Source organism: Ochotona curzoniae, unplaced genomic scaffold, assembly GCF_017591425.1.
Source record: "Ochotona curzoniae isolate NIBS_2020 unplaced genomic scaffold, NIBS_Ocur_1.0 patch203, whole genome shotgun sequence".
Lineage (NCBI taxonomy): Eukaryota > Metazoa > Chordata > Mammalia > Lagomorpha > Ochotonidae > Ochotona > Ochotona curzoniae.
The window spans coordinates 145,041-161,835 of record NW_024466755.1 but is presented as its reverse complement, the minus strand read 5'-3'; the positions used below and the strand labels follow the sequence as shown (position 1 = coordinate 161,835).

At 46.4% G+C, this 16,795-nt stretch overlaps 1 protein-coding gene across 1 annotated transcript; it reads left to right on the top strand.

Moving 5' to 3' along the window:
- Positions 1–856: 856 nt before the first annotated feature.
- Positions 857–7,402, top strand: LOC121166685 (DNA topoisomerase 2-binding protein 1-like). The gene is made up of 5 exons (XM_040995929.1): positions 857–1,207; positions 1,912–2,049; positions 3,251–3,340; positions 3,491–3,652; positions 6,600–7,402. The coding sequence occupies exons 2-5, from the start codon at positions 1,999–2,001 to the stop codon at positions 6,738–6,740; spliced, it is 444 nt and encodes a 147-aa protein (XP_040851863.1). The 5' UTR covers positions 857–1,207; positions 1,912–1,998; the 3' UTR covers positions 6,741–7,402.
- Positions 7,403–16,795: the final 9,393 nt, after the last annotated feature.

Below are 16,795 nucleotides of genomic sequence, written 5' to 3'. Positions count from 1 at the left end.
TGGGCTGTGCGAATGACCTGTCTGATGTGTTGCTGGGTTCTGTTGGCTGGTATTGTGTTGAGGATTTTTGGCATCTGTGTTCATCAGGGGTATCAGTCTGTAGTTCTCTTTCTCTGTGGCATCTTTATGTGACTTTATTAAGGTGATGTTGGCTTCAATGAAAGGATTTGGAAGAATTTGCCTCCCTCTGTTGTTGGCTAGCTGGCGGAGGGTTGGGGTAAGTTCTTGAAATGTTTGGTAGGATCTGGTGGTAAAACCGTCCAGTCCAGAGCTTTTCTTGGTTGAGAGGGATTTGATTACTGATTCTGGCTCCATCCTGGTTATAAGTCTGTTAGGATTATTGCCTCTTGATTCAATTTTGGTAGATTGTATGTGTGTGACAATCCATTTCTTCTAGATCTTCTGATTTTTTTTGGCATCTAGTTGCTTGCAATGGTTTCTGATTATTCTGTGTATATCTGAGGCACCATCGCTATATTTCCTTTTGCATCTCTAATTTTGTTGATTCATACCTCCTGCCTATTTTTTTTTTTTTTGAATAGTTGGTCTAGTGGAGAACCTATTTTGGTTCTTTGCCAGCCTCAGTGGGCAGGCAGTGAATATTGTTCCCATCCAGTGGATAGATGATCCTTCTCTCTGTAAATCTGACTTCAATTCCAAAAAGTTTGGGGCTGTCATTGTGGCATAGTGTCTAAGGAGACTGCCTGTGAGGCTCGCATCCCAGCTGGAGCTCCTGAGAAAGGTGGTTGTAAATGGTCCCAGTGCTTGGTCTCCTTCATGCACGTGGGAGACCTGACTGGAACGCGAAGCCCTCTGCCACTCTTTCTTTCAAATGAATAAAATAACAATTATTTTTTTAAGGGGGGCACCTAAGTAAAAAAATAATGTTTATAATTGTCGGCCAAATATTTTTGGTTTGGATGGTTTGGTGCAATTTGTTTACAAATAATTTCTATGGTGGTTGATTACATTTTTCTGTACAAAGAAGTTCAGACCCAGTTATGTCAGTAAATAAAGCAACAACCAAATTTTCTCTCCATAAGGTGGATTAGTGATAGAGAAGCAGTGCTTTGACCCCAAATGCACACACATTGTGGTGGGCCATCCGCTGAGAAACGAGAAGTACTTAGCCTCTGTGGCCGCCGGCAAGTGGGTGCTCCATCGCTCCTACCTGGAAGCGTGCAGAACCGCGGGCTGCTTCGTACAGGTATGTGTTCACGTCTGGCTAGGGGTGTTTCCGCAGAGACTGCTGCATCCCCTGAGCACTCACGGGACTCAGATTTCCAGATGTGACCAGTAGATTAGGCTAGTTTTATGAGGTTTTCCGGAACTATTAAAGCAATAAAAGAAAGCCCGGAGCCAAACTCACTTTTACACACTTTTTTTTTAAATCAGTACCTTGCATGTATTTTTCTAAATTGAACTAACAGCCTCAGAATTGCCTGTGATTATGTTATTGTAAGCTTTTATCCTGACTCCTGGCACTTTGAATATTAAGCTAATTATCTAGGATATTTTTGGTAGCTGTGACAGTAGTGTACACCATGTGGACTTTTGATATATTCAGCTAGGATTCCGTAGGATTATCTCCTGGTCGAACTGTCAGTGCCCCGTCTGCCATGGGTGCTTCTGTGAAGCTAGAAGTAGACAGTGTAACCTGGTAACCCAAATATTACCAGTTGCCAAGGTGTAGTTTCATATTACTTAGAAATGATTTCAAGTTGAAAGTCAGATACATGTAATAAATATATGAAACCAAGTCGTCCGTCTACATTTCCCCTATGCTCATAAAATGACGCTTGCCTGATACTCTGTTTTCCATCAGTTGAATGTATGAACTAAGCATTTAGAGATTTTGAGTTCCTTAAGCAGACTATAGAAACTCACCTGCTTGTTGACTGCGTTCTCTAGGAAGAAGACTATGAATGGGGCAGTAGTTCCATACTGGATGTTCTGACTGGAATCACGGAGCAGCAAAAAAAACTAGCGATTGCAGCCATGCGGTGGAGGAAGCAAATCCAGCAAAGACAAGAGTCGGGCGTTGTGGAGGTAGTCATGTGCATGAATAAAGATAATTCCAGTAGCATTCAGGAGTGACTGTTCCAAGGTGTTGGTTTTTTGTTTTAAAAGAATGTGCTTCGTTAAGTAAAAATAACTCTGCCACTTATCCTTTGACCTGATCTGGTTAGTTAAGGCATTCTAAATCGGCCTTAATGTTATATCCTAATTTTTCTAATTGTGTTTAGCAATGATGTTGATGGCTTTTAAAAAATAGTTTCTGTGTGTGATGTAGCTCTAGGCAGTGTTTGTTTCTAAGTATCTTTATAGCACCTAGCTTCAGGGATTTTTAACCTGGGTTCAGACTTCCATAAAGCATAAAATGATGCTTACTTGATAGTCTGTTTTCCTATCAGTTGAACGTATGAACTAAGCATTTAGAGACTTTAGAGTTCCTTAAGCAGACTATAGAAACTCACCTGTTTCAGTATTATTGGTATAGATTTGTTTTTACTATTTTAATATCTTCCAGCAAATTAGTCCTTAATTAATTAATTTCAATGGCAAAATTACAGAGAGTGGGAGTGGAGAGAAAGATCTTCTGCTTACTGATTTGCTCCGGAGAGTACGTGGGGCCGGGCTAGGCTGAAGCCAGGAGCCTAGAGCTCGTCCCGCCTCTCCCAGAGTGGTAAGGCTTCAGGTATCTGTGCCAACTGTCCCCACTACGCAGGCACATTAGTAGGGAGCTGGATTGTAAGCGGAACAGCTGGAACTCAAGATGCCAGCATCACAGGCAGGGCTTGGAGGTCTGCAACACAAGGCCAGCTCAGATACGTTACTTTGATCATAAAGAAAAATAAAATATTACTCAGTAAGTACGGGGATTGTATCTCCATAAGCCTTTAGTGTAAGTGATTTAGAAGGGCCAGACTGCCAGAGGAACTCATTCCTCACAACAGAGGTCGCAAACTCTTGTGTCAAATTCTCTCACGTGTATTCCACGGTCTCTAAGAACCTCAAACATTTTCAATTTGCAAATATTTTCAGGAGAACTGTAGTCAAGACTTCATGTAAGCTAAGAGACAGCGTTGATGCACTACTGACTGTTATTAAAAAAAAAAAAACTAAGCATAAATCAAGCTACGTTGTTATAAGAAAATAGATGTGAAACTTATTCTACAGATAGAAGCTTGCATTATCTGTATGTGCATTTTCTCTAGATGGTTTCAGCACTGACCATTTTTTCTCACAGGGGGCATTTAGCGGGTGGAAGGTGATCTTACATGTTGATCGTACCCGAGAAGCAGGGTTCAGACGCCTTCTTCAGTCCGGAGGAGCGAAGGTTGGTACCTCAGTCACATTGCTGACTGTTTGACCATGCGATCAGCTCAGTGTCCTGGCCTTTGGAAGTGGCTGTCTTTAGTGTATTTTGTACAGTTGAGCCACTTTAGGCCATGTGTAGATTGTTAATTAATTTTTGTGTCTGCCACAGGTGCTACGTGGTCATTCTGTTCATTTATTCAAAGAAGCCACACATCTTTTTTATGACTTTAATAAGCTGAAGCCAGACGACACAGGAATTAACATGGCAGATGCTGCTGCACAGAACGTGCACTGCTTGAAAACAGAATACATTGCCGATTACCTGATGCAGGTTTGTGACACTCCCTGAACTTCCTCACGACGTATATGCTTGTGTGCGCAGAGAAGTCGCTGTCCAAGAGCATAGAGCATTTGTCTCTGGAGGTGGGTCATTTGGCCTGCATTCAAGCCTCTGGGTGGGATCCTTGGGTTGCACACTAGAATGTCTGGGTCCCACTCCAGACTCCACCTTCCTGCTAGGAGGCAGCAGGATATGACGCAAATACTTCCATCCCTAATACCCACATGGAGACCCAGATGGAGATGCCATTCCCAGCACTGGCATGACATGGCACAGCCATTGCATTCCTTTAGGGCATAACTCAGCAGGTGGGCACTGTGTTGTCTGCCATTCTGATTTTTCTATCATAATGATCGTGTTTGTAAATATTTAGAAGTTAAATATAGGGAAGGTATAGAAACCTACGTATGTCTAAAACCTTTTTTTTTTTTTAATTTATTTCTATTGAAAAGTTGGATATATATAAGAGAGGAGGAAAGACAGAAAGATCTTCCATCCAATGATTCACTCCCCAAGTGACTGCAATGGCCAGTGCTGCGCCGATCCAAAGCCAGGAGCCCAGATCCTCTTCCAGGTCTTGCATGTGGGTGCAGGGTCCCAAGGCTTTGGGCCATCCCTGACTGCTTTCCCAGGCCACAAGCAGGGAGCTGGATGGGAAGCAGGGCTGCTGGGATTATTCTAGTATTTGATCCCAGTGCATTCAAGGCGAGGACTTTAGTTGCTAGGCCTCTGTGCTGAGTCTTTTTTTTTTTATATATGACACAGTTTTATAGGCACTGGGATTCCCACCACCCCTCCCAAGACCCTTCCCCCCCCATTGGTGGATTCCTCCACCGTGTTGCGTGACTCAGTTCAAGTTCAGTTGAGATTCCTTCATTGCTAGCATATACCAAGCATTGTGATCCTCATATTATTGCCCAGATAAGTTCAACGGCTTTTTGGAGAGACCTTCTCTGGTCTGAAGGTAGAGCCAACAGAGTAAACCCAATCAATCAAAAGCCCCAACATTGACATTTCCCCATATAAGGTACATAACCGTTATAGGAGGGGTGAGCAGAGAAATCTTCAGCATCTTGGTGAGGTGTCCTTGTTCTGTGTCCTACCTAGCAAAGTATGTTTGAGTCTATACTGACCAAGCTTTCCTTGTTGTTCTCTGTCTATTCAAATGTGTGTGTGTGTGTGTGTGTGTTTGGAGGGGGGCTCTGGAGCAACCCTGACAGTCATTGCATAGAGGGTGGAGACCCAACGTTGGAACTAAGTAAGGACAAGAGAAAGTTTCTTTCCTTAGTCCTGAAGGGAGTTTACTGTTCTTTTGATTCTGAGGACCACTCTGGGTTCCTGGCTGTTGTTCCGACGTCCTTGGATCCCCCGAGGAAGATTTCGGGCTTCTTTTGGGATGCAGTCCTTGGTGCCCGTATTGATAGTCCTTGGTGGGGTTTATGGAGTCTCCAGGTGTGGGATACAGGCCTCTTCCTGTCCTCGTGCTCCACTCTGGGGTCAATCCTTGCTCTGTGCATATGTCGTCCTGTTGGTAGGTTGTCAGGATTGCTCTTAGTTCCCCCTGTATGTCTTTGTAGTTTAAATGTTGTCTAATGTTGTTTTGAGCCTATTACCAATAAGTTACCTTTCATTTTCCTGGTAGGTTACCCTATATGTCTTCCTCACACTTTCTAAGGCTATGGAAGATTTCTTTGCTCTCTGCCCCATTCTTGATGAGCACAAGGTTTTGAAAGTGTAAAAGGTTTTAAAATTGATCAATACACTTGGGTTGGGACAGTATTATTCACAGGTTTATCTGAGGAAGATTTACTGTCCTTGGGAATCTTTACGATTAATTCACGTCCCTGAAACACTGTAGGTTCAGCTAGGAGCTGTCTAACCATCATATCTACTAACGAAAATCCTAGAGTTCCCTGGCTGGGCGGCCAGCAGGCGAAGCCTAGCGCCAAATGGCGCACTAGCCGCCCTGTGGCTGCAGCTGTGGCTCGTGTGTGGTGGGCATGGGGTGGCCATCCCATCCGGCATCCTCCGCGTCCAGGCCCGCTCGCGAAGGTTTAGGTCGCTGGACTCCCAGTCTGCCCTCCCCCCCCAGACCCCACCCCAGCTCGACCCCCAGGGGAGCAGTAGGCGGAGTCCAACGTGCCTAGCAAAGGCAGCAGGCGTGCACCTATGAGGTCATAGGTGCTACTGCTAGGGCCCGCCACCCTGCTAGGCCCGCACACCACATGGCTGCAGCTGTGGCTCGTGTGTGGTGGGCATGGGTGTGCTGAGTCTTAAAAGCTTTATTTTTAAGATTTTATTTGAGAGATAAGGTTACAGAGAGAAGAGACAGAATCTTCAATCTGGTAGTTCACTCCCCAAGTGACTGCTGCTGCTGGAGCCTGGCCCATCTGAAGCCAGGAGTCGAGCTGCTGGTACAATATCAGTCAGTCCATCATCCCATTGTCTAGATATATCCAGCACTTTCATTGGGAGTCCATCTTTTGTTTGGAAGTAGGGATGCATGTTGCATTGTGTCTTCACATCTGGATATGGTAGTCTCCATTACTCCATCACTGTACATTCCAATTTGCATGATGGTTTCCTTATGTTAGAGCATAAAATATTTGTCTTTCTGTGATCGACCTATTTCACTGAGCATAATGGTCTCTAATTGGGACCATCTAGTTGCAAATGGTAGAATGTCATTCTTTCTAATGGCTGAGTAATATTCCATGGAGTAGATGTACCACAATTTCCTTAACCAGTCCTGTTTGGATGCACATCTGGATTGTTTCAAAGACACAAGTTGCTTTGTTCAAGAACCCAGGAACAAATATATTTTTACTTTTTAAATTTTTTTGACAAAGCTGTAGCCCTAAAAGGGGGGCGGGGTGTGGAATTAAATGTCGTTGAAATCTGAAAAGAACAACCATGCCATTCTCATTTCCTTTTCCAGGAGTCTCCTCCTCCTTTTGAGAAGTACCACCTCCCAGGAGCAGCCGCCTTTGACAAGAGTGAGGGGCCTGAGCCTGACTTGTCACAGAAGAGGAAGGCTCCTGCCGAGAAGAACAAGCTCAAGCGACCCAGGGTGCAGTGACCACGTGCACAGTTTGGTTGGCACTGACCCACATGGGCATCAGAACAGCTGCGTGTTCCTAGGTGGATGTGTGTGCAAAAATGAGATCCTGACGGATTGCACTGCGGGGCAGTAGTGACTCCATGTGAAGTTTTTAACACCTGAAATTTCAATCACTGAATACTTAATGAAAAGTTACCTGAAATAAAACAGGAAAATACAACTCCCCAATTAGATTTTTGTGAAAACTATAGTGTGCAAAAGGCTGTTTATTTTTCTTGTAAATATCTGAGGCTGTAACTTAAAGTTTTAAGCAAAGTGATGGATTCTGCTCTAAAATACCTGCCTTAATTCATAACGAAGCGTGTCATTTGGAATTTATATATGTTTTCCCTGCTTTACCTTCTTTCCTGTTGTACCTTTTTATCAGGAGCCTGAGCACACTGAGAAAACTGGAGCTTTAAACTTAGATGTGTGTGTATATATGTATATATGTGTTTGTACAAACCTCCATGATGTTTACCAAGTTTGGGTGTCAAAACTTGGAAAATGTGACAATAAAGATTACCAGTAGTGACTCAGATTAGTACTTAATGTGCGTTCAGATAGAAATTTCCAGAAGAAAACATCCTAGTCCATTCTGTTGAAACAATAAATTTGTAAAACACAGGTTTTTAAAAGGACTGTGTTTGGAACTGCTAAATTGCATTAACCTTTATTACACTAATTCAAAACATCAAACGTTACACACATTACAACAGTCATTATAGAAATACTTTCTCTTGGCCTGGTGCAGTAGCTTAGTGGCTAAAGTCCTCACCTTGCATGTGCCAGAATCCCATATGGATGCCAGTTCTAATCCTAGCTGCTCCATTTCCCATCCAGCTCCCTGCCTGTGGCCTGGGAAAGCAGTGGAGAACGGCCAAAAGCCTGGGGACCTTGCGCCTGTGTGGGAGACCTAGAAGAAACTCCTGGCTCCTGGCTTCGAATCGGCTCAGCTCCGGCCATTGCAGCCACTTGGGGGGGGCGGAGTGAGCAGATGGAAGATCCTTCTCTTTTCTCTGTCTCTCCTTCTGTCTGTAAATCTGACTTTCCAATAAAAATGAATCTTAACAAAAATACCTCATCTTGTGTAAGGAATAAAATAGAATCAGGACGGTGGTGCTCACCTGGGCGGCACATACGCTGGACTCGGGATGGTGTTAAACTTCACTTCTTAATGACTGAAAGGCAGCCACCACCTGCACAGGGAGGGGGCCTCAAGTTTTTGTCAGATTCTCTTCAATATGGAGTAGAGGCTTTCAGGAGAATACGGGGTTTTCCGTTTTGAACTGCTTCATAGTTTAGGACAATACAAATCCCACAGAAAAACAGGAAACATTATCCTACAGCCTGTATCTTTCTCTCCCCAAACAAAAACCACATTGATTTTGTTTTGTCAGCCATTTCATGTTTGGCTGAATCATCGGCAGAATTTTTACCTGAAATTTACTACTTAAAAAATTATTTGGGGCCCGGCGCAGTGGCACAGTGGTTAAGGTGCTCGCCTTGCATGCCCAGGATCCCATATGGGCACCGGTTCTAATCCCGGCGGCCTCTCTTTCCATCCAGCTCCCAGCTTGTGGCCTGGGAAAGCAGTCGAGGACGGCCCAAAGCTTTGGGACCCTGCACTCGCATGGGAGACCTAGAGGAGCTCCTGGCTCCTGACTACGGATTGGCGCAGCTCAAGCCATTGTGGCCACTTGGGAGTGAATCATCGAATGCAAGATTTTCCTCTCTGTCTCTGTACATCTGAGTTTGCAATAAAAAAAAATAATAATAATAAATCTTTAAATAAAGAAAAAGGGAAAACGTCCCTTAGTTATTCTTACCTTCTTGGAAGTGCTATAACATCTCTAAAATTTTTATTTTTATTAGAAAGATTTAGAGGAGACACGGTCTTCTATCCGCTGATTCACTCCCCAGGTGACCGCAACAGAGCTGAGCTGATCAGGAGCTTCTTCCGGTCTGCCACGTGGGTGCAGTATAGCTTTGGGCCATCCTCGACTGCTTTCCTAGGCCACAGGCACGGAGCTGGATAGAAAACAGCAGCTGGGATACAAACCAGCGCCCTTATGGGATCCCAGCACATGCAAGGTGAGAACTTTATCCACTAGGCTACTGCGCCGGGCCCCAGAAGTCCTGTAATATCTTAACCCATGATTTTTTTTTTTGAAATAATTATTTTATTTTTATACTCTTTACATAGTTGATTAGGGCACAGAGGGTCAAGGGCCGCAGGAATAACGGGGGGAGATAAAAGAAGAAGCCATACCCATCCCAGGTCTCCAATGTGGGGCACACTCCCAGGATCCTGCTCAAGTTTAACCCACGATTCTCAGCGGTTCTCTTGTGCATTAAATCTCACCAACGTTCGCGAATGAAGTTTAGCAGCAAACCAGCTGAACACATCAGGTCTCTGAGCTTGCAGAGTTAGCAATCAGTCAACGGCTGTGGCTTTTACACTGTGAGTGACTGAACTTCCTGGCAAAGCCTAAACCTCAATATGAGTGTAGAGACCTTAGGGAGATTTTTTTAATAGTGTTATAACAGTTACTTTTCTGCATAGTTTTTTTTTTTTTTTTTAATATACAGTTCCATAGGCTCTGCGATTTCCTCTCCACGTTTCCATTTCCCCAACCTTAAGGGGAGGTTAAGGTGCGGCAAGGACTAGATGTGGGACAGACTAGGCTAGGTCTCAACCCCTACTGAGCCATGTGTGAGCCGTATGTGGGTATGGACGAGCCGTGGCTGGGCTGAAACATCCAACAGCAAGAACCAGTTTGGGTTGAAGGCCAGTCAGGAAAAGCCACTGTTCCTGCTAAGACAGGAGGTGAACTGAGTAGAGCTGGCTCATAGACCCCCTGGTATGCGCGAATTCTGGCATTGGGAAAGGTTCTGATGGAGGAGCCTGGGCAACTCCTCTGGCAGGACACAGACCCTGCGTGCAAGCGCAAGAATCATGATAGGAAACAGAACAGGCCATGGGAAGGTATCCACCAACATACATTTGGCATGGGTCGGGAGCAGACCAGGCTGAACCAGTTCACATCACCCACTGGCAAATCCAAGCACCAGAACAGTGTGGGTCGAGCCAGGTTCGGTCACGACAAAAACCAGTGCACAATATGGAATGCCAAGGTGAGGTTACCTGTACCGGATGTGACTGCAGCACCCAACCAGCACACGTGAGAACCAGGAAGGGAGGGGGCAGAGCCAGCAGGAGGAATAAAGGAGGGTTCCCCTGCTGGACAGCCACTCCCACTGCAGAGCGTGAGCTGGGGTGGGGGCAGACCAGACTAAACAGGGCTACCACACCTGTGCGCCTCATGTGGACCAATCAGGGAAAAGCCAGGCTGGGCCGATTGTTCCTACTGGTGCGAACTAAAATTAGAGTGGGTGAGGGTTGGTTGGGCTTGGCGGTAGCCTCAGCTGGCTGAGGCTGGCACTGGGGGCTAGTTCTGTCAAGTCAAACCGCAGAACTACCTGGAGAGTGCATAATCCGGGAGTGGGAGTGGCCTAGATGGGAAACAGCGGGCTCCTCCCTCTTGGGTTACCACGCCCACCGGAGGGCAGAAAGGCACCCAACAGCATGTGTGTGGGCTGCATAGTGGAGCTGGTTAGATGGAACTAGACTTCAATGCCCATTGACATGTATGAGAGCCAAATGGGATGTGGGACAGACTGGACTAGTCTGCTACACATACTGGCAAACCAGGGTAGGGGGCGGGCCTGGTGGGGGTTATTGCAGGTCGCTCCAACTAGGCTGCAGCTCCCACTGATTTATGTGAGGGCAGAGAATGTGCTGGGCAGCACCAGGCTGGACTGCAAACACCCATTGGTTCCAGTGGAAGACAGGGATGGAAACAGAACCAACCCAGCAACTGCAACCACCAGCTGATGGGGCGATGGACTGTGCTGGGCCCTGTACTTGCTAGTACATACAAGAATCTGGTCTGGGAACACCTCAGACAAAGTTTCTTTGGGGATTCCCCCAATCAAACTGCCAGACTCAGAACCCTAACCATGAAAAGACAGAAGACAGGTCAATCAACCACCTCAGCTATATGTTGGCAGCGAAAAACTGGGCAAACGGAGACTCTATGATGGACTATGTCAATCAGTGGATTCTTCAACAACCTCATTGTACTTGGAGTGGTGAGACTGGCAGCAATTCATAACTGCTGAACTATCAAAACCGCTTGAGCAAGACCCTCGGAGCATGCCCCACATCAGGGACCTGGGGCGGGTGGGAGACTGGTGGGGCTTCTCCCTTAATATCCATCCCCCTTTACCTCAGATACATGAAGGAGACGATGTGGAAATAATAGTCTTACCCACTTTCCTATAGTCCTTGAACCTTTTTACCCCAATTAACTATGTAAAGATTGTCAAAATATAATTTTAAAAATGGGGAAAAATTTTTTTTAAATGGGGCCCTTATCCAACAGGATCAGAGTTGGAAAACAAAGGTCTGTGCTGCAGATGTGGAACCTAGAGGACAGCCGTACACACGGCAGGAGGCAAGGCTCCTGGGTTTGTGTCTGGTCGCACAGTCTGCCATTCAGTGTGGTGACCAGAAGCACGACAGTGCGGAGAATGCCTGAGGTGCACGGGTGCAGCTTTGTATGTGTACATTTTGTTTTTTTTTTTTAAGATCTTTATTGGGGCCCCAGCGCGGTGGCCTGGCGGACAAGTCCTCACCTTGAACGTGCCAGGATCCCATAAGGGCTCCAGTTCTAATCCCAGCAGCTCAGCTTCCCATCCAGCTCCCTGCTTGTGGCCTGGGAAAGTAGTCGAGGACAGCCCAAGGCGTTGGGACCCTGCACCCGCGTGGGAGATCTGGAGGAAGTTCCCGGCTCCTGGCTTCGGATCAGTGCAGCTCTGGCCATTGCAGTCCCTTGGAAGCAAATTGTGGACAGAAAGATCTTCCTCTCTGTCTCTCCTCCTCTTTGTATATCTGACTTTGCAAAAAAAAAAAAAATCTTTAAAACAGAACAAGAACTTTATTGGGAAGAAAGATATACATACAGAGAAGACAAAAAAAAAAAAAAGACCTTCCATCTGTTGATTCACACCCCAAGTGGCCGTACGGGTCAGAGTTGAGCCTATCTGAAGCCAGGAGCTTCTTTTGGGTCTCCCCCACACGGGTGCAGGGTCATAAGGCTTTGGGTCGTCCTCGACTGCTTTCCTAGGCCACAAGCAGGGAGCTGGATGGGAAGCAGAGCTGCCAGGACACGAACCAGTGCCCATATGGGATCCCAGCACTTGCAAGAGAGGACTTCCTCTCTGTCTCTCCCCCTCTCTGTATATCTGACTTTGCAATAAAAATAAAAACTGTAATTAATAAAAATTTCCAAATGAGATAAAACTGCAGAAATTTTATCCTAGCCTTGAGGAAGAGCCCAAGGGCAGGAACATAGCTATTAGACCCTGCTCCTCCTGGTATTCACACCCAGCAAAGGGGATAAACACTTGGTTACTAGAGCCTCAGTGGCCTGCAGGCCTCCTGCTCTGGGGAGAATTCAGCCAGGACAGGCACAGTGGTGCCACAGTGCCAGGCTCCGTCACGCCTCCCAGTGACCACCTTAGGAGTTCCTGCCCAGCCTCTCGGCGCCTGCCAAGCATGCCCTGCACGGACATCACTTACCTCCTCACTCATGCATGGCACTGCTCCACCTGGACTAGAACCTTCGTTGAGAGTTCCAGATGCAGGCACTCCCTTCGCTAATGTGTCACTCAGCATCTTTACCAAGGGAGTGTTGAGAAGGGTGATTGGCTGGCGTGTGCTGCACCTGACCTACTTCAATGCTCCCATCTCCACATCACACTCAATGGCATTAGTCTGCACAGAGCTCACAGTGCACCCTCACGCAGTAAGCCGTTACCACACTGAATGGGCCAAAGCTTTACGGCCAAACTTGGGCAAGTCCTCCCCGTCGATGGATTCCACTTGATCCAGCATCAGTACTAACTGGCACACTGCACAGAAGGCAAAGAGAAGCAGAGATAACTCCACAATGTGGAAAATTTAACCAAATGACCAGGTCGCCTCAACAGCTAAATATGGAATTAGTATGCAATGAATGGGTAATCCATCAGGATCCCCAAACACCAACTGTGAGCCAAACAGGACAGGGAGGATTTCTGATGGTACAGAAGTGTTTCCAGGTCTGACAAGGGTTTTTATGTTGTGGTCAAATACCAGTATTTGTGGATGGAACAAACGCCTGATTAGCTTTGAGATATTTCAGGAAATGGACTGTGTTCACCGAAGTCATCGTTAAAGCTGGGTTAAGGGTTCCAAGATACATATTATTCTTTGTACCGTTGTGTTTGGAATGTCTCATCATAGGCACTACAAAATGAAGTTCCACTCTCAGCCATCCAAAAACAGCACAGCTCTCAACAGCACCAACTTGTTTATTGAAAAGTCAGATCAGATTTACAGAGAGGAGAGACAGAGACCGTCCCCTCTGCTGCTTCACTCCCCAAATGGCCACAACAGCCAGAGCTGAGCCGATCTGAAGCCAGGAGCTTGCTTTACGTGCAGGTCCCGTGCAGGTGCAGGGAGAAAGGAAGACAAGATCTTCCATCCACAAAGCTTCTTCTGGGTCTCCCACATGGGAGCAAGGGCCCATGTACTGGGGCTATCCACTGCTCTCCCAAGCACACCCACAGCGAGCTGGGTCAGAAATGAAGTCAGGTTTTGAACCACTGGCGCCCAGACTGGGACACTATTTGCTCTGCCACAGTGCCAACCCCAACTGGGTGAAAGACTGAGCCGAAGCCAGGCTGTACTATATCCTATGCAGCCCAGGAGTGAAATCACCCAAGGATCACAGGCAAAATCCTAAGATCTAAAGCAAGATACTGCCCTGACGATTGTCTGGCAGCCAACTGTGTTCCACTGTCACCAGAAAGAACTCAGAATTGTAAAGAAACTTAGAATCGGGAGTTGTTAACTGAGCAACGTAGTTGGGTGCGGATGAAGTGGCAGCTGAACTGGCTGCACAACACCGGCCCCTGCCATCAAACGTCATTTTCTGGTCAGTATGCTGCCTTTAGTGCATAAATGACTTCCTCTCATTAGGTAGTCCAACTTATTAGACACCAAGTCAGCTCAAGCTCAAGCCTGAGGACAGCACGAAGCTGTGGGAGCCTGCACCTGGAAGAGGCTCCGGGTTCCTGGCTTCGGATTGACTCAGCTCTACCCACTGCTGCCACTAGGGTAGTGAATCAATGGATGGAATATCATCCTTTCTGTATATCTACCTTTGCAATAAAAATAAATCTTAAAAGTGTCCCATCACAAGTTGAGACAAGTAACCTCATCCTCACCTTAGAATTTTTTAAAACTTTTTTAACTTCAGAAACTTTAAAGTGCTTAAGATTGAAAAGTTCCAGCAATCTTGTATTAGCCTATTATCTACCATTATTTAGAATTTTAGTTCATACTTGAGCTGTACTTAACTTTTCTGGAGCGTACACTGTGGGCAAGCCCAACACGGTTCCCCATCAACGCAGCTGGAAAGGCAGGCGACAGCCCTAGTGCTCGAGCCTCTGTCAGCCGAGTGAGACCCACGTTAAATTCCTGCTTCCTGGGCTTGGTCCAGCTCTGGACGTTGAGGGCATCCAGGGAATGAGCAAGTGGATGACAGAGCTCTCTGCTTTCAAAGAAACTATCTTTTTTTCCTTCTTCCTTCTCAAAGAGAATGGCAGTGCTCCAACCCACTGGTTTGGGAGCTTTCCCATGTGGGACAAGAGCCCAAGTGTTTCACCCATCACAGCTGCTTTCCAGGCCCTGCACCAGCAGTAAGTTGTTCAGGTCCAGGTGTTTCAAATTGGGATGCAGGTTCCTCAACCACTTAGCCAGTGCCCACCCAGGGGCAGAGCTGGGAGAGAAAGTAGCTTAAAGTACTAAAGTAAAAACAAACATTTTGAACTTATTACCCCAAATCTCCTGAAATGTTCTTCCATGGGTGCAGGGTTGCAAGGCTTTGGGCCGTCCTCCACTGCTTCCCAGGCCACAAGCAGGGAGCTAGATGGGAAGTGGGGCTACTGGAATTAGAACCGGTGCCCATATGGGATCCTGGCACATTCAAGGCGAGGACTTCGGCTGCTAGGCCACAGCACCGGGCCCCAAATCTTCAAATGCAGCCATGCCGCCCTTTTGAGATATATTCAAAAGTTACAAACTTCTGAACTCTGACCTTGTACCTGTGAGGGAGACCTGCTCAAATGTGGGAGACCCAGAGGCTCAGGGCTTCAGATCAGCTCAGCTCTGGCCACTTGGGCCACTTGCAAGGGGAGTGAACCAGCAGACAAAATCTCAGTTTACCAACTCTCCAAGACAGAGGGGAAACTTTTTAAATAATAAAGTAAAACATTGCAACAATTCATATATTTAGTTTTTATTGAATTTGTTAATGTTACAGAGTTCTTGCACTGCGAAACCATGCCTGAGAATCCAAAGAAATGGTACAATGGACAGCCTCATCCACCCACCATACAGTAATGAAAACTTGATTCATGAGCATTTGGATAATTTCACATTCCTTTAAAAATTTATGAGTTGGAATTTAAATCTGCTGCAGGTCTTTAGATATCTAACACAGTAAATAAAACCTCCACATATACATCTCAGTTCATTTCTCTATCATAGATCCAACAAAAATTTTGCTGGAAAAAAAATGTATATGTCTCAGGGGAAATATGTGGCTCATGGTCCAAGGGATAATTTGCTAAGCTTTCCGGGTCCCAAATGATGTCCTTAGTTTTAGCCTCTTGTTTCCTGTTTCACCATCCAGCTCCACTGTGGCTGGCTCACACACACACATACACACGCACGTGGGCGTGCACGCAGTCCTACCCTTCGGCAACATCATTACCCAGAGCAGCTGGCCGACCGTCGGACGCTGCTGCAGCCCGGCTAGGGGTCCGTCCTTGCACCACACTGGCGCAGAGGAAGATGTCAGCACACCGCATGGCGTCGCCCACCCATTTGCTTCATTCTCTGCAGCTCCCGCACTTAGCTAAGAGATTAGAGAAACCTAGACTCTGCATCAAGCGGTTCCATACCACTGTGCAGTGTTTCTACTGAACCCAAGATACAAAATCAGAAAACTGCCAGAATATCTCACGTGGTGGGAGGCATCTCTCAGTAAGCCTGGCTGGCTTCCTCCAGTCCCTCTCAAGGACTAAAGACGACTGGATGTCTTAGGCTGTTAACGATTACAAGCAGAAGTGCTACACCGCCTTTACCCTTGACTCTCCAAATGAGCAGTGACCAGATGCACCAAACGGTGGATCATGGAACCCACGGAGCCAACGGGCACCTGTAGTGTCCACCACCTTAAAAATCTGGACAGATGTCTAGGTGATGCAAGAAGCATGAATGGTTTCAGGGGGAGTTTTGCTCTTGTTTCTCTGAATGTGTAAGGACAGATCAGTACCTCTCTTCACCCGAGCAGGTACCACTCTCCCAGCCATGGACACCGCAATTCAGACCTGATTGGAGGCTGTAGCAGCACCTGGGGGAGAGCCTCCAGCAGCCACTGCCCTCCACAAAGGGATTTGGTTCTGCTCTGGGGATTGGCAAAGTCATGACACATTTCACAATTCTAATGCATATTTCAGGTTATTTACTTAGAATAAGCTCTATCAAAGAACTTACTCTAAGTCAAAGCAAAAAAGGCCTTAATGTGGAGCACTATGCAAATTGAAAAAAAAAAAATTACTTAGAAAAAATCATTCCCATCCCCACCCTCTTTCCCATTTTGTGGACCCAAGTTTGATTACCAAATCTGGTTACCTTTGAAATACAACCTTGGTTGAAAGGATGAACCACAGCCCTAAAGATGATGGGAACAAGCAGGTCTTTTGAGAGCAGTATGTTCCAGGAAGTGTATGTGGCCACAGCCTACTGCAGAGTATTTCTTACGGGTGGGGCACAGGACAGGTCAGTTAAGGTCACTTCAATCTTCATCTTTTACAGCAGATCAGAACCCAGGCGGCTGACTTTCTCGTAGGAACCC

Excerpts from the sequence above, each read along its gene's own strand:
- LOC121166685 (XM_040995929.1), top strand. The coding sequence starts at position 1,999 with ATGCGGTGGAGGAAGCAAATCCAGCAAAGACAAGAGTCGGGCGTTGTG. Across the intron at positions 2,050-3,250 it reads AAGAGTCGGGCGTTGTGGAG|GGGGCATTTAGCGGGTGGAA; the intron begins GTAGTCATGTGC and ends TTTTTCTCACAG. Across the intron at positions 3,653-6,599 it reads TTGCCGATTACCTGATGCAG|GAGTCTCCTCCTCCTTTTGA; the intron begins GTTTGTGACACT and ends TTCCTTTTCCAG.